The 25,409-nt window shown below is 36.2% G+C and overlaps 1 protein-coding gene across 4 annotated transcripts in view; it reads right to left on the bottom strand.

The window, feature by feature from the left end:
* Positions 1–2,849: 2,849 nt before the first annotated feature.
* Positions 2,850–25,409, bottom strand: part of fgd5b (FYVE, RhoGEF and PH domain containing 5b) — a 31,242-nt gene continuing 8,682 nt past the window's right edge. The window contains exons 3-21 of one of the 4 annotated variants that reach the window (XM_030133953.1): positions 23,934–24,078; positions 22,589–22,647; positions 22,468–22,498; positions 21,054–21,205; positions 18,736–18,892; positions 14,819–14,909; positions 14,642–14,692; positions 14,195–14,253; positions 12,361–12,432; positions 12,089–12,157; positions 10,377–10,460; positions 10,138–10,217; positions 9,384–9,480; positions 9,127–9,264; positions 8,922–9,024; positions 7,229–7,356; positions 7,002–7,127; positions 5,998–6,152; positions 2,850–3,872 (exon numbers count right to left, since the gene is read on the bottom strand). In XM_030133953.1, the coding sequence (XP_029989813.1) occupies positions 3,836–3,872; positions 5,998–6,152; positions 7,002–7,127; positions 7,229–7,356; positions 8,922–9,024; positions 9,127–9,264; positions 9,384–9,480; positions 10,138–10,217; positions 10,377–10,460; positions 12,089–12,157; positions 12,361–12,432; positions 14,195–14,253; positions 14,642–14,692; positions 14,819–14,909; positions 18,736–18,892; positions 21,054–21,205; positions 22,468–22,498; positions 22,589–22,647; positions 23,934–24,078 (1,834 nt within the window). In that variant the 3' untranslated portion in view covers positions 2,850–3,835. The remainder of the gene's footprint in view (positions 3,873–5,997; positions 6,153–7,001; positions 7,128–7,228; positions 7,357–8,921; positions 9,025–9,126; positions 9,265–9,383; positions 9,481–10,137; positions 10,218–10,376; positions 10,461–12,088; positions 12,158–12,360; positions 12,433–14,194; positions 14,254–14,641; positions 14,693–14,818; positions 14,910–18,735; positions 18,893–21,053; positions 21,206–22,467; positions 22,499–22,588; positions 22,648–23,933; positions 24,079–25,409) is intronic. The other 3 variants (XM_030133956.1, XM_030133954.1, XM_030133955.1) reach the window with 3 other exon arrangements.

Raw genomic sequence — 25,409 nt, 5'->3', positions numbered from 1 at the left:
CTGAAACCTGAATTAAGTCTGCGTTCGGTAGTTTGTTGTTAAGTTTAGCAGCAGATGAGAAGTTAAGCACAAACAAATATCCTTTTTTTTTTTTTTTTTTTTAATCAGCTGTTAATGATGATGAGGATGAGCACATACACAGCTGAATGCATCCGACCTCACTGAGTAGGCTGTGTGTATAATTGATTATTTGCTTCTCTCCGCATTGCTCCTGCCTGTGGCAAAATAGAAGTAAGCTTGGATTATGACACTGTTGCTGCCCCGCTGTAAAAGCCTGATTTTTTTTTTCCCACCACCAACCCCAGAGCAAGCTTGCATTATTTGTTTTTTTTAATTAATTGGTGTATAGAGAATCATTATCAAAAGCAGCTGGACGCTCCAGTTGAGTAGCAATTTCCATTTTTTTTGCTGCTTTGATGCAAAAAGCAAAATCAGTAGTAAAACCCTGTGTTTTCCATGGAAATGACTGTAACTGAGACACTACTGTTCTTTTTTGCAAGTCAGATAGGTCATTTAAGTGTTTGTTCTTGTCAGTTTCCAAGCACTCAGATTTATTGTTGCATAAAGATGATATCAAGCAGATTTATCTGTCATTGTGCCAATTAAATGAAGACATTTTTTTACAGCAGATGGAATCAGTAAGAACGAACAGGTGCAGAAAATGACAGAAAAACTGCTCTGGAAAATGACCCCTTTTGAGGAGCGTGAGTGTCATAATCAGCAGCAACATGATACGACAATAAAGGCAAAGGAAACGTGGCTATATATTTGGTAAAAGGGTGAAGCAACAGGGAGGAGGGAGATACAGAATTGGGGCTAGAGAGGAGGAACACAGTGATGAATGATCTGTCCTCTATATAGGACGAGGTGTCTGCAACTTTCCAGGAGCCCCAGAAAGCAAAAACTTTCTGCCTCATATTATTCTGGGTCGGGAAGCCTCAGGAGGAGACGAGAAGCAGAGCAGGCCTGGCCTTTCTTTGGCCTGTGTATCACTCAGTCCCACACACCCACAGCTCAGAGTGGGATCTGAAACACTTGGCAGCTGAGTTTCATCAAAACAGGCAACACACATCGTAAACTAATTTGACTCTTATATACTGGATGCTACAAGTGATGCACCACCAGTTTAGCCTTTTCATTTTAATTTATCCACTGAATTCTAACAGAAAGTCATCAACAGACGAGAGAATCTTACTGTTCTCACCTGCCATCTAGAGGACACAAGGAGGAAAAGTCAGAGCTTCAACTACTATTCAACTGATAAATGAACTATCAGCCATTAACCAGTACTTCAGCGATTGTATGTGTTTGTTGACTTACTTCCTGTGTTCTTTTATTACCCCGTCCCCCGAAGGGGAGGAAAGGGGTATTGTTTTTGGTTTGGTTTGTTTGTTTGTTTGATTGATTTTTAACACTCTAGCAGCAAAACTATTAGTTGAATTCATACCAAAATGGGTTTATAGATTGACAGTGACCGAGAATAGATCTGATTACATTTTGAGAACAGTAGGTCAAAGTTTACATTTTTTATGAATTTTTAAAATCTTTTTTTCCCCATTTACTTATAATGGGCAAAATTTCACATGTCTGTAGTAGCAAAACTATTGGTTGAATTCATACCAAATTTTGTTTATAGCAGTGTTTTTCAACCTTGGGGTCAGGACCCTACATGGGGTCACCTGGAATTCAAATGGGGTCGCCTGAAATTTCTAGTAGTTGATAAAAATAAAAATCGTACTAATGAAAATATATGGTGAGCTGACAGAGACAATCCCAATACATAAAAGACATGACAAACTGTGAGTGTGAAACTGCAGCACTGTGGTTCTGTTTATCTGTCAAATGTTCATTGTGGTCAGTTTCAGATGCTGCAGCTCTTTCACAATTCATAGTTTCAGTTCTTATTTGTTCAGTACTAATTGTCAGCCTTGTAAATACAAGCTGGACTGACTGTATACATCCTGAACAAGGAAAATCCAATTCTCACTTTGTGCAGTAATCTACACCTGGATTTACTGCCTCCGTCCACAATAATATACATTATATAGAGTAAATGTCCTCTAAAATTAACATTTATTTGTAACATAGTACAGCAAAATATTACATAATCAAAAACAAATGAATTTTAGCAAAAATAAATTCTTTGTTCTGAATGTCTGGGGTTGCCAGAAATTTGTGATGTTAAAAAGGGGTCACGAGCCAATAAAAGTTGGAAACCACTGGTTTCTAGATTGCCAGTGACCCAAAATAGACCTGATTACATTCTGAGTAAAGTAGGTCAAAGTTTAAAATTTTTAATGAATTTTTAAAATCTTTTTTTTTCTTCCCATTTACTTATAATAGGCAAAATTTGTCCATGCCGTCTATGTCTATGCTGACATCAGCACACGCATAAACATGATGACGTCAGCTGGATCAGAGCCAAAATAAGCTACAATATGTGTGAGGGGCGGGGTTTGTTGTGGCTGGCACCACTTGCTTTTAATTTTTTTGGTGATGTTTGTAAATGTACACATATGGTGAATGTATGATATGTTTGTTGCTAAGGCTATATTGTATATTGTATTTATGATTCACTTCTTGAGCTGCAATCGGAGACTGTTAAACTGAACTGCCCATTTTTCCTTTTGAGTAATTTAATCCTGATACCAGCTACAAAAACTGTAATATTTCCTGGTTTCTATAACGCTAAACAAGACAATAAAAGACATCACCTTGGGCTTCAGAGAACACTGCCATTTTCTGATATTTTAAAGGCCAAACAACTAATCAGTTAATAGAGAAAATGATCAATGGGTTATTCAGCAACATTAAATAGAATGAAAGTGCAGACACAAGCTTGTTTCTGTCATTGTAGCCCCTTTACTTGGTGTTAAAACAGTAGTAAAAGAAATAAATTTAATAGTCAAGTACAGTACAAAATCCACTGATTAGGTTGATCAGTAAAAATCAGTGTATGATGGATCAGTCAGTAAATGTGTGGGCTCTTTACACAACTAGATCATTTACCTTATACTTGTAAATGTGTAAACCATAAACCATATATATGGTCAGTTAATAGATGAATATGGGGATAAAATGTAAGCAACACTCATATTTTTTAAGGTTTGTTCACTTTTCAAATCAGTGCAAAACAGCATAGAAGCGAGTCACTGCAGGAAAACCCACAGTGATACAGTACATGGCAAAGCAACAGACATTTCCATACATATCAAATTATTCATTCTTTAACACAGCCTGTGCTTCAAAGTGTTAGTTATGAAGATGCATTTAATCCACAGTGGAAAAACACATGAAAAATTAATCATAACCATCGAAGTTAAAATCAGATCATTCCAGATTTAGTCATTTGTAGGATAAGTAAGTCCCCGGTCATATAAAAGTAAAAAGACTGGTTTGTTTTGTTAGTGAAATAATTTTTGTTTTTAAATATTTGACACAATGACGTGTGGATATAATCATAAAATACCTTACTCTTTGGAACTATAAAAATAATCCACAGTCTTTGCTGAGCAGAATACAGGTCACGTCAGCGTGATGTTCCACTCCGGCAGGTATCTGGGCCAACGCCTCTCTGGGCTCTCGGCGTCACACCTGCTGTAACAGCGTGCAGGGGACACTGGAGGTCGACAAAGTAGGCGATCGTGTCCCCTTCAAGAGAACATGATGCCTTTGTTTCCTCTGTTTTACCAGGGAAGGTACAATGTGCCGACATAGTCAAATATATTTATTCCACGTCTTCCCTTTTTAGCTCCACAGATTTAGGGACAGGGGCTTTTAGCAGGAGGAACACAGCACACCTCTATTTTTGGCAAACCACAAAGAGTAGATGATCCTATAAAACTGTAGCTTCCTCCATGGCATTTGCCCACCTGTGTGAAGAGCAGATGAGGAAAAACAGAACTTTAAATAGTGCAGAGAAAGTCATTTCAGTTGACGTCACCTAAATACTATATGTTGCAGTCTGTCAGACATCACAGACCCCAGATGAGCACACATGGGTCAGTACCAGGACAAATCAGACATAGATAAATCACCTGATCAAATAAATAACTAATATAATAATAATACTTAAGAACATGGATTGCAAACGCTCATCCTCATAGATCATATCCACCATGCTGAATAATTCTACTATATTTTAAATATACTAAAACTATTGCTCCTAAACTTAGAGAGTGAACCAAAAATGGGTCATAGAGCTGTTTTTATTGGGTCAAGAGTGAAATATTTAATAATAATATGATTTGTGAGTTCATTTCCCAACTTGAAATAGTAGAGGAAAGTTCTCTGGGGGGGGGTGTATAAATGTTGACCATACTGAAATGCAGAGAAGTAAGAGTTGTAATGATAAAAATGACAAAACAAGAGGGAAATGACACAATGAGACATTATGATGAAATAATGACAAATGCCAAATGCTAAAAGATACAAAAAGATAAAAAACAATGTGAAGAAAAAAAATCAACAAGGTGAAAATGATGAATGAGTTGCAACAAGATCACAATGATGTAAAAAAGATAATGTTATTAAGTTAAAGGAAAGGTAATGATATGAAAGACATAAAAAGTCTTTCAGACACATTAGGTTTATGGTGTCCTTGGCAATTGAAGATGTATTTTCGTTTTTTTGTATTTGGGTCTGGAGAAAACAAAATTGATTTCTTTGGTCTCAGAGAATCATTTCTGTCAAGTTCACCTAAAAACTATATTTTTCTGTCTCTCAGATGGCTACAAGTAAGTTTACAGTGTACTGTTGAAAAAGAGTAACTTTTACTTAATTTGTTGTTTCTGTTTTCTCAGCTACTTTCCAGTGAAATGTTGAATTTCCATATTTGCTGATGTTTTACTCGGAAAGATTACATGCCTCTCAAGAAAAACTCACCAATCTCTGGTTAATAAAACACATGGGATGTTTGTCTGAATGTCAAAAACAATAAACAAGCTGCAGACACAACAAATATTTTCTGAGAAAAAAAAAAAGAGTAAAAATTAACCATAACTATTAGAACCCCAGCCCCAAGATAAATCACTCAGTTAGATCGTTCTTTAAGACTGTGTCAGTATAGATCACACTTTGATTGACATCTTGTTAGATGGTAATGTTAGCTACACCATCCACAGGGATAAATAGGTTAACACAATATGAAAGTTACTAAAAATTATGTTACTAATAATATAGTGGATAAATAAGTAGCTGAGAGTAGATAAATTTGGTGGTGACATTTTTAAAAAATCTTTTTCTTATGGCTGGTTCAAAGAATTAATTGTGTCATAAACTGTCATAATAACACACAATATAAAACCCATATCAGAAAATGTATAAAAAGGTAAATGACAATAGTCTGAATTTAGACTGTAACTATTTTTAATACATTTTGATGTTTACTATAATGTAGATAAGAAATACAATAAATTATAATCTACTTTATTTTGTATTTTGGTTGCCAGAGGCTTTAATTTACATCAAAATAGTAGAAAAACTAGAGGGTGAAATATTAAAATCTTTAAGAATATTGTTTTAAAACCTTTCAATAATTTGTGACACTTTTTCCTACATTATATTTTTTGAATGATTTGTTCACATCACCTGTTTTAAATCACACTATTTCTTTTTCTTTTTTTTTTTTTTCCATGTTAACTCATTACCAGTCTAAAATTACAACTATTACAGCTTTTTGTTGAATGTTTCAGTCTCTAATGTGGAGAATAATTACAAATAAAATGAAACTGGCCAAGTTAAATCTAAAATATTAACATCACTATATTCTTCTTTAATGTGCATTTTCCATACTGTTCCAACTGTTACTCATCTGGTCTTACATGTTTTTTTTTTTTGCCCTTTTAGCAGCAAATAATCAACTGAGTGACTCACCCTGGCAAAAATATGAGTCTTTTTCAGAGACTAAAAATAAGATTTACGTCACTACCTATCTTCATTATGTTTGCACAAAAAGAGACATTTTCCAAATGTGTTATCACAAAAGCAGTGTCTCACCTCTGAGCTGTGTAGTTGTCCTCGGCTTTAAATGTGTAATACAAAGTGTTCTTGTGGTAAAGCTGGAAGACATTGGCCTCCTCCAGTCCCTGCTGTCTGTCAGGCAGCTTCACTGTGAAACCCAACAGAGGCAAACTCTCTGACGCCACTTTCTCCTGCAGGCACAAAGACTTTAGTTTATACATAAAGACATTCTACGGCACAGGTGTCAAACATGCGGCCCGGGGGTCAAATCCAGTCCACCAAAGGGTCCAGTCTGGCCCCTGGGATGAATTTGTGAAATGCAAAAATTACACTTAGATATTAACAATCCTTTTAGTTCAGGTTCCACATTCAGACCAATTCAATCTCAAGTGGGTCAGACCAGTAAAATACTATCAAAATAACATATAAATAATGACAACCCCAATTTTTTCTCTTTGTAAATGTAAATATTTTCATGTATTTACACTAAAACAAAGTATAATTTCCCAAAAAACGGAAATAACCTGAACAAATATGAACAACCTGAAATGTCTTAAGAGAAGAAAGTGCAATTTTAACAATATTCTGCCTGTTACCAAATGTTTTGTGTATTTGTTGATCCACTGTGATCTGTAAGTTATAATGTACATGTGTAAATGATAAACTGAGGCATTATACTGTTAAAATTACACTTTTTTCAATTTGTTCATGTTATTCACATAGTTTGAAAGGATAATTTATAGATGTAAACCTGTTCATAATGTAAATTAACTTTTTTTGCTTTAAAACATAGAGAAAAGTTTGGAGTTGACATTATTTCTATATTATTATGTTATTACTGGTTTACTGGTTCGGCCCACTGCAGATCAAATTTAGCTGAATGTGGCCCCTGAACTGAAGTCAGTTTGACACCCCTGTTCTACGGCAAGCTTTCCATACTTTTGTGACATTTAAACAATTGCTTAGGGTGTGGAGTATGACTGAATGGGTATACTGTATGTGCTGTTACAGGTCAAAGGGGAGGCCTTGTTTCCCCTCACCTCTTGGGCTCGGTAGGTGTAAAGCACCTTGTCTTTTAGAAGAAACCACAGTCTTTTCCAGTTCCTCTTGCTCCTCTTGCTTCGCTGCAGAGCTCCACTGATGGATCCTTCCTCAGATACAGACACCTGCATCACACAGCACCAGGAACAGGTCTATGTTACCACCAAAAACATAGATGGAGCTGTCACCTTCTATAATGGAAAGAGTATTGTGGACTTTGTGTCACCTGGTTGAAGGAGAGGGTGCCTTTCCGATGCCTCCAGATGTTGGGGGGGTGGATGTTTTGGAACATAGCTGAAAGGGGACGACTGGAGCGGTTCGGACGGGGACTACTTTGTGCAGACACATCTCCACCTGTACAGACACAAAACTGGTGTTTAATGTCAGCTTCAGGTTCAGGAGAAAATCTGTGTTTGTCTATAGATTACATGTACTTTATGGACAATGAGGAGCAAAATGTAACCCATTAAAAGTAAGACTGACTGTCTGAGTTTCTGTGACACATTAAATGTATTAAACACTACTCTTATTCCATTCTCAGTGCACTTTCACTTACATGATTTAACTACAGTAGAATGATCTAAGGGATGTGGGGATCTGGCTGCATGATTATGAAAAAACTTGAGTTGTGTTTCAGAAAGGGCCAGTTTTTTCAAGCAGATTTAAATTTGCCCAGCCCATTATTGACAGGATGTTATGTTAAAGATTGAGGTGTGAACCTATGTCTAATCTTATAATGAAATTAAGTGCTTGACTACTACAGCTCATTGTCCTCTCAGTTTGTTGTAAACCCAGGAGGACTGGGCACTTCGTGTGTGACATAAAAATAAAAGAATTCACCAATTAATTAATGCAATTTTCACTAACGCATTGAATGTGGTCAAGTATAAGTTATGGCTTTTGCCTTTAATGAATTACATCCTGTTTACATAATTTATTTTAACCTCCTGAGACCCAGGAAATGTCAGCAAAGTACAAGCTTTTCTTGCTTTTGATTAAATAAGTGCCTATATTGGAAACATCGTGACGCAACAGTTTTTTCAGATGCAGTTTTTAAAATTTTTATGGAATGTCCTTTGTGGTGGACAGTTTTCTTTTCTTTTTTTTTTTTGTATAAAATTGTGAAACTCTCGTCCACAAATGTGGACAGAGAACTCATAGCTGGGTCTTAGGAGGTTAATAAACTTCACCTCTCATTAGGCTTTTCATCACTGTACATGTAGCACACATTGATATTCAGGCCCATTGACCATATTCATCCAACTAGTGACAGTAAAATTAACAAACGCAGATGGAAGAAAAGAGTACAGTCATAGGGAATCATGTAGGCACAATTTCTTTTTTTTTTCTTACTTTCTTTTAAAAGAAAAAAATAAGAGAAGTTCACTCCAGATGTACAAAATGTTATAAAACAATAAAATCTGATGTTGAGCATGTGTGCTGAATGATGAATCCTACAAAACCAACAGTGTTCTAAATGGAGGTGTACTATCGCCTCAGAGCAAGAAGGTCCTGGGTTTGATCGCGGTGCTGGCCTTTTTGTGTTTTTAAGTTTGCATGTTCTCCCCTTGTCTCCTCCCACTGTCAAAGACATGCACAGGTTAACACATAAGTTTAATTACCCATAGCTGTGAATGTCAGATTGAATGGTTGTTCATCTGTCAGCCCTGTGATGAACTAGAGGACTAAGCTGTTCAAAAAATGTATGAACGATTGAAACGTTCCAAAATTTTAGTTTGGTTTTATCTTGATAAGAGTGCTCTTGTCCTAAATTTCTCTTTTACTTAAAAAAAATAAGAAAACACTGATCCCAGAAATCAACTGAAAAATAAGAATAAATCATAGTTATGAACACAAATAAAAAAAGACTTCCTGCATGAGGCCTGTGGTTTATAAATTCGTCCAGAGGTTTTTCCTACCTCTTTTCTTTAGTTCATTGTAACAGTGGTCACACACTTTGGCCATGCGGTCCTTCATATATTTCAGTGGATATCTGTTTCTGGAGCAGCTCCGACAAACAATCTGTGCCAAACAACATATAGTCATATCAAAACTAGCAGTAGAAGTCAACACATTAAACATTAAAACACTGAACACACTGCAGTATATTTGTGTGTGACCCACTCTTCCACAGCCATGACAGTGGTGTCTGCGAAGCGTGAGGCTGAAATCTGCAGTGCAGTTCATACACATCACCACTTGGGAAACTGGGACAAATGTAGGCGCTTTCTCTCCCAAAGACAACCACAAACGATCTCTGACCTGGAGCACACAAACAAACAAGCAAACAAACTCATACCATCATCACATCAAGCTGCTTTTATGAGGAACTCTACTACTACAGGCAGTAACAGATGAAAATAGATGCAGTGTTTACTCACCTCTCCTGAGCGGCTGCTGTATGGTGCAGATCCTCTGGCATGTTCAGTCACTGTGTGATTTAGAGTGTAAAACCAGTCTTCTCTTTCAATGAACGAACTGCAAACAACACACAAAAACTCACTAAACTATTGACACGTTCATTAAATGACAGCAGCTTCAACAGTAAACACTAAGTTTAACACTTATGACATTTTTAGCAACTTTTTACAATGCATCTGCAAATACAGATACAGGTAAACTTTCAGACTCTTTCAGAATTTTTTTTTAATAACTAATTTTACTAATTCCACAAGTCAATCCATTTTAAGTGGACACAATCCATTCACATTCAGCTTCAAGAACTCACAGACAAGACTGTTATATGTCAATAAACTGGACAATAAGCTGGACTGGTCTGATTAGGCGTGTCAACAAACCATGAGATTCAATATCAACATTATCAGTTCTATTATTAGACTCTTTATGAACAGGCCTTTAAGGAAAAGACAATGAATAATGAGTGTAAAAGTGTACTGAAGATCGGAATGGCCATCAAACATGGCAGAGTTAGAAATGAAAATGACAGTATGCTTTTAGTTCTGGGTTTAAAAAAAAAAAAAAGATGATGTTGATAGATAATGTCATGCAGCACATGTGTTTTTAGAGCAATAACTGCCTAAAATGAAGAATAAAGAGAATGTAGCAGTAATTACAAAGGATTACAATCAGTGTTTATTGCCCAGATACAGATATAACACTATCCATTTGACCCACCTTGCAGACAAAGTGATGGTGATGTCTGTTCCTTCAATCTTCAGGGCATTTTGGACATTGTCCAGGATGGGTTTACTGACCTGGACAATCAATGAGTAAAGTTATTCAGCAAGTGCATTCTTAGAAATGAAATTATGCAAATTATCTGAGATATACAACAGCCACATATCAGTTTTAAATTGAAAACCGTATGAATTTTCATGACAAAAAAAAAAAAAAACTTCATTAAAGTATTTTACCTTCAGCCCAGTGAGTGACAGAGTGTTTTTCAGTCTGTATTTTCCATCTTGTTGAGGATAGGTGTAGAGCAGCATATCGTTCATCTGACAACAGAGATATATAACACTCATAATCAACATTGAATTGGCAGAATATACAAGTGATTAGTAAAAATCATAGGAAAATAGTGTGCAGGCCAGAATTAGTTCAGGTACATGCATCGACTGTCCACTAGGGGGCACTGACATACAATGGAGGATAAAGCATCAATGAGGAGTCTACATTGATATTATCTGAACAGGTGGGTAAGAATCACACTGCGTGCATTTTTAACCAGATGGAATTAAATTACATGTCAATAAAAGTGAATCAAACATGGCTGTAGCTGTACCATAAGTCAAAAAATCCTAGATTTGAAGAGTGCAAATATAGTTTTACACAAACATTATTGATCAAACTGCAGTCATTTCCCAATGTATCATCCTCTCTCTCTCTCTCTCTACATGTTTTAAGGTTCGAGGTTACTTTATTTGTACCGTGGGTAGATTTGTTTTGCAGTCGAGGTGATTGCTTTGGCATTATAGCAAGACATACACTGAACATGTTAGACAGATACTTGATCGAGCTTACAGACCGAACAAAGACAGGACAAAAAGTGCTCAGTGTTCCACCATTCATTAGTATAGCAGCATGGATAAATAAAAGAATAAAATAAAAAAATAAGATCAGATAAATAAAAACAAGATGCAATCAAACACAATAAAAACCCAAAAGATTAAAACAGTCTGGGATAAAAAAAAACAAGATAAGAACATAAAAATTAAAAAAAATTGAAGTCACAATAATAATAGAGCAAAGAAATAGAATAAATAACTAAAATAAGTTACTAAAGTGCAATGTCACTATTTCTTATTGAGCTCAGTGACAGCGACAGGAACAAAGCTGTTTTTATAACGCTGTGTCCTGCACCTTGGGACTGAGAACCTGTACGTTTTTCTCGCACCTACATCTCTTACACACTTGCTTTATTATGTTTTCTTCTACATTAATGAAGCTAGTGATAACTGTCTGACTGTATAAAGTGGCAGTATAAAAACTATGCTCATATGATTACCAGCTGAGACATTTAAGAGCTGTTTTATTGCTGATCTTAGAACGTAAATTTCAGAATCACAACAGGAGGGAAAAGCTTTGGGCTTCGATGATGCTCTGTGGATAAATTGAAGAGGCGTTTAATTTTCTAATCTCTCTTGATTCTAGTGTTTCACAGCTGTTTTGTTTCTCTGTTTATGCTTGATCATTCAGAAGCATCACCCCTCTGCATCCTTCTCATTTATTTTAACATTATATTAGTGATTTGAAGGCTTGTAGACAACTCATATAGGTTGAAACCAATGCATTGATAATATTTAGTAGGTGATTAAAGTAATAAGGTGTGCACAGATAGTTGAGTTTATAGGAGGTGGTCTTGACCTTCCATATGTTGTCAGTAAAGAAACCATGCAGGAAGTTCACATTCAGAAACATCCTGCCAGGAAACTTGCGCTTAATAGCACTGTGTGGATGCAAAAATGGACCAAAAATGCCCCAAAAAACTCTATATATTAAACTTATTCACTCGAGTAGACGTTATAATGACTTAAAACACTTTCAAGATGATTAAAAATGAAGATTATAAGAAATGAACAGCTCAACTGACATTATTATCATATAAAGAATAACAAACATTTACCAAAAACAGATGACGAGGCTGACGACTTTTCCTGCTGACCTTCATCAGTGTGCCCTCCTTCACAAAAATCTGACACAAGAAAGATTACACAGATTGAACCGCAACGTTATCTGATCATGATTCATACAGGACATCTTGATATTGTTTTATACAGGGCAGTTTGGGGATTCCCAGCTGAATTAATTTGTAAAGGCCAGCACAGGCGTGGTGCAGGACAGACAGGGTGGGCTGGCAAACCTCAGAGAAAAACAATGCCGTTATCAGAGTCATACCCTGCCAGGCTGCAGAAGGTCCCGCTGCCCACGGACGCTGTACTCTATATTCACCAGACGCAACAAGTTCTCCTGAAGAGGACAGAGAAAGGCACAACAAGGGAGAATTAGAAGAGTAATGACAGCATGTTTCCTGTAAACAGCTTTTACATATTTGTTAGTTATTATCTGGTTCAGGCTGCATATAAAGTAGTTATAGTGACTCAAAATAATTCCCTTCTAAACCCTCACAAGTGTCTGTAACATAAATCTGACGGTTGATTGAGAGGAAATTTTTAGAACATTTTAGTTGTTTGGATGGATAGAAAGAACCCTGTACCTGTAACAATAAACAGGGTGGGGAAGCAAAATTTACAATATTTTGAGGCAGGGATTGAAAGACAGTGTATGACCAATTAGTTTATTGAAAGTCATGACAATTTATTTGCCACAAGAAAATTTACATAATAGAAAATGTTTTTATTCTGTGTCCTCCTTCTTTCTCAATAACTGCCTTCACACGCTTCCTGAAACTTGCGCAAGTGTTCCTCAAATATTCGGGTGACAACTTCTCCCATTCTTCTTTAATAGTATCTTCCAGACTTTCTCGTAATAGTTTTGCTCATAGTCATTCTCTTCTTTCCATTATAAACAGTCTTTATGGACACTCCAACTATTTTTGAAATCTCCTTTGGTGTGACGAGTGCATTTAGCAAATCACACACTCTTTGACGTTTGCTTTCCTGATTACTCATATGGGCAAAAGTTTCTGAAAAGGTATGGATAATAGTGTTAGGTATGATTATGACATCAATATATGTTTGGTTTCAAAACAATTGACGTAGTGCCTGCTGAGAAAAAACAACTAAATGTTCATTGTAAATTTTGCTTCCCCACCCTGTATAATGTTAAAAATTCAGTATGTAATAACACTCGTGTTTTGCAATAATACACCACATGCTAGAATGAACAGTTTTCAGTGCAATGAATACATTTCCAGCAAATTATTTCATATTGTGCAAGTTATTGCTAAATGTGGCAGTTGCTGTTTTCTGTGATAACAACATGATAATAATCAACCCCATATGGGTATTGTTTTGGTTCTGTTTGTTTGTTAACACACTAGCAGCAAAATTATTGGTTGAATTCATACCAAATTGGGTTTATAGATTGCTTGTGACCCAGAATAGATATGATTACATTTTGGGAACAGTAGATCAAAGTTCAAATTTTTTCATGAATTTTCAAAATCTTTTTTTTCCCCATTGACTTTTAATGGGCAAAATTTCAAATGTCTGTAGCAGCAAAACTATTGGTTGAATTCATACCAAACTGGGTTTATAAACTGCCAGTGACCAAGAACAGATGTGGTTACATTTTGGGAACAGCAAGTCAAAGTTCAAATTTTTTTATGAATTTTAAAATATATTTTTTTTCTTCCATTTTCTTATAATGGGCGAAATTTCAAATGTCTATAAAAACATCAGTTTTGTTTCAATTTACTTCAAACTTGGCACATATATAGAGGTAATTGGTATGCTGACATGAGCACATGCATAAACATAATGACATCAGCTGGATCGATGCCAAAACAAGCTACACTACGTGAGAGGGGTGGGGTTTGTTGGGCGTGGCACCACTTGTTTTTCTCTGTTTGCTCTATATACATTTTGTCTCATGAAATTTCCCCATATTTTATAAATTTACAGGCCAATGATCTTTCTTAAACTACTCTATGTACTCATTGGCTTTTGTAGATACAGATGCATATTTGATATCTTTGTTTATTTTTGATTCAATATTAGATTAATACAATAAAAAATCTGAATAAAAATGTATTTTTATTGATACTTACCCCATGTTTTAAGCTGTCATTGACCTGATCTGCAATATCAGACACTATAGTCACAGCAGCTGGAAAAAACAAAACAAAACAATAGTGACTTTCAAAGAGGAAAGTCGCCAAACATAAAACTCCGAGTGCAGAAAACATGGCTGGATGGGGATGGTTCCCCTATCAGAGATAAGAGATAGTGTTACTGCAACGTGCCTTCTGATGAATTAAACATTACAGTCTTCACACATAAGAGAACGGAAATGACTGTCTAGTGGGCCACCACCACAAACAACCAAATATAAATTGGCCCTCACATGGCCATCTCTCCATGCCAAATGAGCACAAATAAATTCTCTGTAAACACACAGCGACAAGCAGAGGGAGGTACAGCTCTCCTGTGACTGTGTGTTACTGCCGCTGTCCGCCCTGAGGCTGAGGTTTGCTTTTGCACCATGTTTTCAGTACCTTGGGTGTCTTCATACTCCTTAGAGTCAGGGGAGAGGTTGTTGAGGTAATCTGTGAGGAGAGAAGGAGATAATGAATACCTCTAAAAGTAAAACACCAGGAGAAAAACACATTATTTACTCAGGAAAAGGAGGGCATCATGTGTTCATTTAATTAAATCCTCTTCTGTGGACTCACCGGTGAGGACCATCCGGTACTGAGCCACACGAACAATGACCTGAAGGAGCTGATGTTTGAGGGAAACCTTTTCCCCGGCAGGACTCTGCTGCTGACACAAGGAAAATAAACAGCATAATATTACTCACTGTATTTTATCATATCACTCTATTACATTCTTCTATTGTTTATATAGGGCTGGGTATTATGAGAAGTGTGACTGTAGTGACACATAGACCTTGGCTTCAACATCAGCTTTTTTTTTTGTTATACCAAATTTTCATTTTGAGAACATTACACATTATGGTGTAAATCTTAAATAGTGTTGTAGTACTTGAGATCAGTCTGGTACATTATTATATTCATCGTAAGGCCTTAGATAATGAGGACTTTTCTACAAGCTGCTTAATTCTCCCCACTCATTGGCTAATGGAATCACCTCACTCCTCACCCAAAGGTATTTTGCTGAAGTTAGTTATAAATATTAAAAGCCTATATATTTAATTTTGTGCAAAAGCACAAGCAAACAGCATATCCACAGATGCAGAAAGGGCAGTGTTACTGGATGGTTCAGGACATTTGGTAACAAATTGTTTGAGACATAAAAGATGCATGTGTAGCTACAATAGCTATATGTGAATGTAAAGTTATGTTACTTCAGAGATGACTAATGTCACCTCCAAAATAATCACTACATGCACGTTGAAGCCTCTCACTCTGTGCATGTGTTAAAATATAGTCATTGACCAATACAAGACGCAGAAATGTACCACCAAGGCAGCAGAAGTATTAGCTAACCAGTCCTTCAATGTAATGTTGTGGTGTAGTATGATTACCAGTTATACAAATTTTTAATATATGCTTTAAATATATAATAAATACGATTGTGGAATGTTTCAAGTGGATTTTTAAGCAATACATTCCAAGTACATATCCAGATGATGTCATATAAAAGCAAAAGTAATGTGTTTTGTTGTATAAATGAGCAATACTCAATTTATTTTGTTATTTCTAGTGTACATGGCAATTGCTATTTTGTCTTGATCACCTCTATTTTTATTAAAGTATTTGCTCTGCTATTAGTTCCTTGTACACATAAAAAGTTTTGTTTTTTCTTCTGCTTGAAACGCATAAATGAATGAATGAACTAGAAACGCACTCGGAAAGCGCAGACCTCCGCCAAGGCAGATCAGTCCCCCCGATCACCACCAAAATGTAATCATGTGTTCCTTGTGCCAGTATCAACATTTCCTGAAAATTTCATCAAAATCCTCCCATAACTTTTTGAGTTATCTTGCTAACAGACAGACAAACAAACATGTCAGATGAACTAAATCAGTCATGGCTCCTCATGAGTATCTAAAAATCAAAATAAAGAAATAAAAAAAAGTTACTCTGAGCAGTAAATTCTAAAAACACATGGACTTCGGAGTAGAATCTGTTTTTAAGCGTGAACATGGACCAATAACACAGGCTGCTGGTCAGCACTGTACTGTAGAATAACAAGTATATGTGTTTATGTACATGAAGAATAATCAGGGTCTGAGTCGAGTTGATTTCAAAGGTGCTGGAAAAAAAAGTGAACGATTTGCATTTATAAACGTAAAAAGTAATAATGCAGCTAATGAGGGGTAAACATAAATAAAGGTACTGGTGATAATACACAAAGTGCTTAGGAGAATCTGAGGACTTTTAAACACAGTTGGTCTTAAATCAGAGAGCGAAAACTGCCCAGCTCTGCAAACCTTTTGTGCCAACTCTTCTCCTCAGTGGTCAATAAAATGGAGGGAAAATATTGAAAACTCCTTTGTCCGTAAATGAGACACAACGGACACAGAGTCACTGGATTTTCTTCTCCAGTCCAGCACCATTATTGCAAAAAAAGGTTTTATGATCTGTGCAAACGTGTAAACTGCGTCTTGTCAACAATCCCTGCGGAAATGACAGGAGGCTGCACAAAAACACAACATTTTAGCTGCCAGGCGGTGCTCTCAGCAACTGGTTTGATAATTTAGGTTGTTACTTAAACTGTGGATCATGAGCAGATGTTGTAACCTCCCTGTTGAACATTCAAGCATAGCATCTCTTAACATCATTTTTCACCATATATTCTTCCGACCACTCAGCTTTACGACTGTCTCTGGCTGCTGGGATTGAATAATACTGTCTTGTGTCACTAATTTAATTGAAGCTAATTATAACTTCTCACTAAAGTGCATTGGTTTGGATATTTTGTGGAGAGTTGGGAAATGTAATATACACTCACTTTAAGATTCCCTTGTTTTTAAGAAAACACCCACAGTTTAATCATTACCCAGGGCAGCTCATATCAAAACTGTTTGTTGTAAACATGAATGCTATTTTATTATGTCTATATTTTCCCTTTAGGTACTATCACAGTAACCTTTTTTTTTTTTTTTTGAAACCAAGAGCATTGTAGTTGCTTTTTTAAAAAAAAATGTTTTTCATTCTTTAAGCTGCTTTTCTGATGCCCTCCTCTTTTCTCTCTCTCTTACAGACCAATACCACTCACTTATCTAAAGTGTGATACCAAAAAACCCATTCTTCATCTCTGACACAACAAATAAACTCTACAAACTGCTGATAAAAGATCAAGTGCAAAGATAAGAAAGATTCTTGCTAACTATGAAATAAATGAACAAAGTGAATAAAGTTTCACGATTCAAAGCTCTGCAGAAAGGGCTTGTCTGTGATGTGGACAAAAGACACTTAAAGTATAACGGAAAGTAAAACTGCTGCAGCAAATTAACTGATCATGGTTCTAAACAGAGAAATATAACTATTTTAGCTCTCTACTGGAAAATGAATAAGATCCAGCTGGTCAGAGGATCTTGACAATGGATTTTTAGACAAATTCGGACGTAAAAGAAATCCAAAAGTGATTTACTCTACGTCGGCAGGAGCATTTAATAACAGGAAGCAGCATGGTTCAAAATTTGCCTCTTTTTTTTTTTTTTCTATATGTTTAAAATAATGTGTGTAGCAAGTGTGTAATTTCTGCCACTAGCAGTCTCTAAATCAAAGCAACAGCACATAGTGCTAGATGATGTTATAGAGTAGCACAGAATGATAAGAATTAATTTATTACGACTGCATCTGGGTTTATAGATGAGCTAATGTGTTAATGTTTTAGTCACGTTGTGTTTTGTGGAGTCTGTTCACATCACATGACTTGACTGTAATGAAATAATCACAGGTAACGTTAAAAGTTAAATTTAGTAAACGAAATATGATATTTGCAAGTGATTTCATCCGCTAAAATTAAAGATTTCTCTAATTACGAATATTTCAGGAAATATTTGACATGTTACACTGAAAGTACACTAGTCAGTAAGTATACAAGCTGTCATTTTCAGATATGTTAATATGGAAATGTGGCATATTATACCCATAAGTGGTTCCATTATGAAACATCAGTCTGTTGCATAATGCTGTTTTTCAGTTTCATTATTTCTGTTTTAGACTGTAAGGACTGCATGATAAAATTATTAAATGAAGGATGGATGCATGAATAAAAACACCATTTTACACATATTGATTCAACACATCACTGAAGGGGAATGGGGACACATCATAGGGGAATGTACATTGCATAGAATGCAGCAGAACTACACCAGAACTGCAGCACTATTTTTTATGAAACTCTGTGAAAGGGTAGAACATGAGCTAAGGACAAACCTGTAAAGCAGATCCAAGGGCAGCTACCTTAGAATTAAGACCTTTGTTACAATGTTGAGTCATTTTAACTAATGATACAAACTGACAAAAACAGGAAATCATTGGTCATAATTTGTAATTTGTTCATGGTTTAATGGTGTTGTCAAATGAAAGGAAGTGCAGACTGTAGGTCATTATTTTCTTTTGATGTGAAGGTTTGCGGAGTTGCGTATATGTTTTGTGTTTATAGTATGTCTGACCTCAAACTGGTGAACTATGGCTGCAAAGGCCGGTGAAGTTCGGCAGCTGTCATCCAGGAGACTCATACTTCGATCGTAGTGGCCAATGTAAGTTGTGAAGGCCAAGAACTCTGCTTTCCTGGACAAAAATATATCTGCAATCCTCTGACTCTCATCCCTGCACAGGAAAAGAAAGATTGAAGAAAAATTAACCCATAAAGACTTAAACATCCACCTTCGACCAAAACCATTTACTGATCTAAACTGTTTAATACCTGTTGATCCACTAATCCTATCAACTATATCCTATAACTGGTGTAAAATGCAGGTTGTCATTTTTTCGTGGTCATCAGATATGACCCATTTGGATGTTCAGAGGCTCCGTAGTGAACGTGGAAACACCGTCATCTTCTACAACATTAATTCACCAGTAAAACCCATGGAGTTGGATCAATGACAGTGGATGGAGACACTTTTTTATTATTTTGTTATTGATAAATTTTGCTGACAAAATCCCTTCTTCTTCACTTTTCTCTGTTTTTTATATAATAACCCTCAACTTTAATCTGAGCTTTTATGAATATCTACATGATCAGTGAATTAAAGGTGATGTACAGACTTTCTGTGTGATCTTGAAAAAGTCTCATTTTTATATATATGCCTGATCGTAGTTTGCAATATAAAATAAGATTATCAGCACCAAAATAGGTTTTTTCCAAATGCTATTTCCAGCTTCCCTGGTCGGGTCGGACAACACTGGACTGATTTAAGGCAGACTTAGGTCACTATGACAACACCACACCTACCAGCAGAGTTTAGTAGTGAAAAGTAAGCTGAACAAGTGAGGAGTAATATCTGTCCTTTTTCCTAAAGAAAGGGATTTATTGGATTTATTTTGTTGTAATGGTGGACACTGGAACTGGAGCTGGACTGGAAGAAAGAAAAAGAAAGTTAAACAGGACAGTGATAGAGGATGAGCTAGAACACCAGTAAACCTCTGCACTGGTTTGAATCGATGGAGAGAAGTAAGGGAGTTAAAGGAATGAAGCCAGAACTGGAGTTGTCCCTCTTCCTTCTACACAGGTATAGAATGCTTCTGTTCTTTATACATATGCATTGGAACATTGTATTGGACTATAATGGCTGTTGGTAGCTCAGTCAAACACTTAGTAAACACTTCTGTGTTAGCCACAGGGCTAGCTCTGTGACGTCGGTAACCTGTTTTATTTGGAGCATTGTTTCAGTCCAAACTAAGGGCTTTGGAAGGTGAGACTGAAATGGTTGTGTATGGAGTTGAATGTTCATGTCGGGGCCTGGATACCAAACTGACCTTCAAGAACACGACAATTCTAACAGTAGAATACTGTGAAAGCAGAAGGCTGAAGCAGCTAGCACTGAACTGCTAATGCTGAATGAGGAAGACGCTGAATGACTGAAGTCATTTATGAAAATGCTCAAATACTTTGTGGAAAAGCTGATGCAAATGTATATTTTTGGGACGCGTCTTAGTGCACCGGTCTGTGAATAACACTTAGGAGCTCCACAGTAGAAGAGACAGACAAGCAGGAGTCTGACTTCCAAAGTTAGGTTTCACTTTCGTTTTCACACCAGTTACTAAACTATGTAAGAAACGGACTTTATGAAGTTTGCTTGTTGTCATGTTTCAAACTTCACTTTGCTCCTGCAAGTTACTGTCTGGAAAAAAGAAAGGCAGAGTTGCAAAGACGATCAGCTCTTCAGTCATTAGCTTCAACATAAACGCTTGCCTTGGCCAGAGTTATGTCCTTATGACAGTAGGCGCTAGAGCTCATGGGAAACTGAGTCTTTGTCGCTTAAAAACACCACCAATTCCGGCCGGAGGTGTCGCTGCAATCCACTTTAAATGAATTCTCTGTACAGGACCTTTAAATATTGGAAAATACCTGATTTTCACTGGAAACATACAAAACTCAGAGGATTATTTTATAATAAATTGTGATAAATCTCTTAGGATATGTTAAATATAGAGGGAAAAAATCATTTGGGAACTAAAACAAAAGTAGCACTGGGTCTTTATGGGTTAAGATTATTTTTCTTAGTAGATCTTGAACAAATAAATCTGATACTGTATAGATCCAAACAGTTCAACAGTAACACACATCATACATTTAAGAAAATCATGAATTATTTAGACTTAAATGAATCCTCAGCTTCTCAGCATAAAACTCATGAATGTTCCCTCTGTGGAGTCATGGTGGGGAAAAGTATCAGTGTGGGAAGGTGATGGTTTTTTAGTTAAATCAAGTGATGTGTGTCCCTGTGCGCATTTCCACATAAAGTGAACGACATTGGCGTCTCACCAGTGTCGGATTCGATTCTCCAGCTCAGTGAGGATTCTGCGATGCAGGGTGTAAACATCAGGCAGTTCATTGAGAATCTCTCGAAGCCTCTCATCATCCAACACAGGTTCCCCTTCATCGCCAACCGCTGTCCCCACCGCCTCCCGAAAGTCCTTCCACACAGGGGACAGCACAGAGTAAAGGAGGTGTTTTAAATCCTTATAGGGTCAAAATCCTACTTACTAAAATTACAGTTTCACTCAAGCCTGCATTCTTCCACTGTTTACCCTTTACTCCCTCAACAGTAGCAGAAAAGATATTATCACACAGGAGGAAGTGTATGAGCTATTATATCAAGAAATCTCATCATCTGCTTCAACACAGTAACAATAGTGGCCGAGGTCATGGGTTTAATTTCTGAACCAGCATGAATCTATTGAGCAACACCAGATGAAAGCTCCAATGGAGGCTATGTTTATACTAATGCAGCTCATCAAAAGTGATTGTAAATCTGAATGGGAATATCATTAAAGGCATATATGGTAAATATACTATGCTCAAGCTTAATTCTTCAATTCTAATTTTTATAACAAATCAACAAACATAACAGAAAAAGATGTTTTACACTTAGAGGAAACTGTTCCTTCATATATAAAATTCCACCCTTTAGATGTGTCCTGTGGTGCAAAGATGTGGAATTTGGGATGCTTTTGGTAGAAAAAAAAATCCGCAAATTCCAGAGACTTACATGTTACTAGGCCGATTACAGTGATTACCAATTTTCTGGATTAACTGAAACATTGTATTTCATCACTTCTTCCACACATTTTCCATTTTCAGATTGGACTTGATTTCTTCCATCATCTCAAGGTTCTTAACTTGCATTGGTACCTTTCATTATCAATCATTTCTTTGTATATTTCAGTGATAGGCTTTGTTTCATTACGATATTTCAGTCAAATCTGCTCAGAGAGGGAAAAGGAAATTCCATTTTATTCATGGTCCAGCATTCAATACTTAAATGCCCTTTCTTCTTTATTAGGTTTACTGTATGTGTATGTGTATAAATAAACTGTTATTCTTAAACAATACTCGTGGCAAAAAAGATATTTAAATTGGCAGTCTCAAATATTTGAATAACAATTAATCATCAGGTAAAATGTCATGATTGTGACAGCTTACATGTCATAAACCTCTGCTATTTTTTTTTATACAGAAAGTATGTTATGAAGTGAAATATACAAGAAACTTTGAACCTTCATACACATGGAATGATAAGCTCAAGTAAACTGCACATTTACAGACATTCAAGGATACTAAACAATTAAGTTTTATCTGTAAGAACAATTATATTTCAGAAATGGGTGAATCCATTCATAAAGTCAATTATTTCATTAGTGAACCAAACTTATGATATAAGAGATAAATCACTCACTTCCTGGAGGAGCTTGAGGGCTTTCACATGTCTGTGGACAAAAAATAATTCAACCAGAAAATGAATGCAACCTGATTATTCTAGACTTTAAGATATAACTGATTATATGAATGGTACTTACAGTCTTTCTGCATCCACAAGCTCTTTTGCAATGTAAAAGGCTCTGGATCGACCATCAGGCTGTAAACAATCATTATGTACTTTTAATAAGGAGGAGGCAATGCATTTTGGCACAAGTTCAACAAATTTAGCTGCTCTCTTCTCCTTTCATCTCCACACAGTAATTAAATTCTAAATAATGAGGACAGCCTTACAGATGCCATTAACCTCCATTAACCTGCATTAAAACCTTGGCTTGTGAGGGCAATTTTGCAGTTGCCCAAGGTGAAAAGCAGAGCATGTTGTTTTTTATTATGTTGTCATTTCTATGTCTAAAAAGGGATAATGTGTTTCACAAAATAATGGCAAAAAATGGAACCATGTAAAATCACTTTATAGTATTATTTCTTATTTCCATGTCTGATATACAGTGTATTTTTATGATTGTGATATTTTCCACTTATATATTGAAGAAAATCTTTTTACCTCAAGCAAGGTTATCACTTGACTTGAAAAGTGGACACAGGAGCAAATATGTGAAAACATGTTATAAATCTTCAACACACACACACACACACACACACACACACACACACACACACACACATATATATATATATATATATATATATATATATATATATATATATATGTAACTAAGAGAGAAAAAAGGAGTATATTACGATTTCAGGAAAAAAAATAGATAACAAAGCTTCAAAATAGCATAGGTTACGTTACTACAGAGGAAATACAAAAATACTTAGAGCCAAAGTCAATTCTGTATAAAGCACCAGTGCACACCAGTTAAACAGTGGCAACAGTAAAATAGTACAATATCACTGCCTTAAAATATCACACAATAGAAAAACTTAAAGAAATGGCCTTAATAGCATCAATTTACAAGTTAAAGATAACATATTTTCATTTATTTAGCTTATTTCTTTATTTTGGGCATTTTGGGCAATTGTTCCTACTATAGCTAAATTACACTGTGGCCTGTGAAGTTAAAATAAAATATTTTTACCTCTTCTCATGAAAGAATTGTAACAATGTAATTTATTCTTGATAGATAAAGTGTAATTGGGACTCAGTATGTAATCATTGCACCAGGGCAAAGGTGATTACTGATGTGCATAAATAGGAATGAAAAGAGGAATGTGTCTGAAAACAAAATTATTCTAACTTTATGGGTTACACTGGGCTACAGTGTAATATGTATGTTTTCTTATTGTTATTTTCATTTGTTAGCATAAGTCGGTCCCGTACGTTTATAAACATTTTTACCAAATAATGCTTTTAAAAAGTCATGGGTACAGAAGTAGACATGTTAGAAGGTGGCTCTTCCACTTCCACGTGTCAGAACTCACCTGTCGGTCATAGTTGGCATCTGGTGCTCCGTCCTCCTCTTCAGATGTGCGTCCCTGGTCGTCCTCTGCCCCGACGTTACCCATTGATCCGCCCGTCAGTGGACGAGCAGCCATTGCACACACATTGTAGGCTTCTGTATAGGCACTGGGGGCAGAAAGACAGGAAACTACTGTAAAATAGAGTTTCAGCAAGGGCACGAACAAACCGTTTGCATAAAGGTGATTAATTTACCAGTGAAATCTTTGAAATGTAGAAGAATTGTTCTTCAATGTACCTCAGAAAAACATGGAAAAAAATCTAAAAAAAAATCTGAGACATCAAAGCTTTTGAAAACTAGATTTTTGACACTGCCAAAACTTTTGGCCACAACTGTATGTATGATTTAATTACTGCAGAAAATACTGGCTATGCATGAGAGTAAGTGACCGTTTAGAGCAGGAAGGCCTGTTGAACACTTATTACGGAATTATGTTAAACTACATGACTGCTTTTATATAGTAGATATTCAGCTGGCATTTCATACACACTGGATTTGAACACTCCTGGTTAAAAATACGACGTTCTGAATCAAATGTTCTATATTTTGAATCACTCTTTCTTACTCTGACCCTGTAAACCACCTTGACCTGAGTTCTGATTCCAGTTCAGCATACAGACAGCAGCTTTTGTTGGAATCGAGTTAAAAAGCAATACAGACATTCACCTCCAGATTCATTACCATAATGCTGCTGTTTACTGAGTTCTGGGAGGTCATTTGGTGGACGTTAAAGGCTGGGATGAGATAATCCATCAGAGAACACTGTCCCATGATTAAAAGTGATGACGAAAACTTCAGATCCAGCCACTTCCTGCATGTGGTCTACTTTAAAATGTATCTTAAAATTTTAATCTAAGGACTAATCTCCTCAAACCTCCATGTTAGCATAAATCACATGAATATTGTTTAACCATCTGAGTCCTTTATAGCCTTGTTCTTTGAAATATTCCTGTAATAAACATATTCAATGTTCAAAGCAAATGTGAGCAGATAAAACAGTGCAGGTCTAGAGAAGCCAATAAACTGATTCTGAAAGGCCTGCGGTGACATCTGTACCCGACCAGGGACGCATGTCGGCATTTTATGCTACAAGAGCCTCTTCTGCAGGGAGCTCAAATGAAAATGCAAATGGCTGCAGCTCAGTGGGAGGTGTAAGCTATGAAAGTCAAAATACATCCTTAAGTTACAGAAGTGATGCAGCAGTCCTCTACATGACCGGTGAGCAGAGTTACTGTCATGTTTCACACTAAGCACCAATGGATTTAACCCCACTGAGATGGAAATTAGTTACGTATGAACAACATATGTGAGCTGTTCAGATCTCTGCATCACACACACATTTAAGCTGCATGGCCCATTTGTGCTCATTGTTTCTAACTTCAAATGCATATAAGTGGCTGCTTGAATCACAAACTACATGCACACTTTCTATATTAGG

This window comes from Sphaeramia orbicularis, chromosome 5 (genome assembly GCF_902148855.1).
Source record: "Sphaeramia orbicularis chromosome 5, fSphaOr1.1, whole genome shotgun sequence".
NCBI lineage: Eukaryota > Metazoa > Chordata > Actinopteri > Kurtiformes > Apogonidae > Sphaeramia > Sphaeramia orbicularis.
This window is presented reverse-complemented; position numbering and strand designations above follow the sequence as displayed.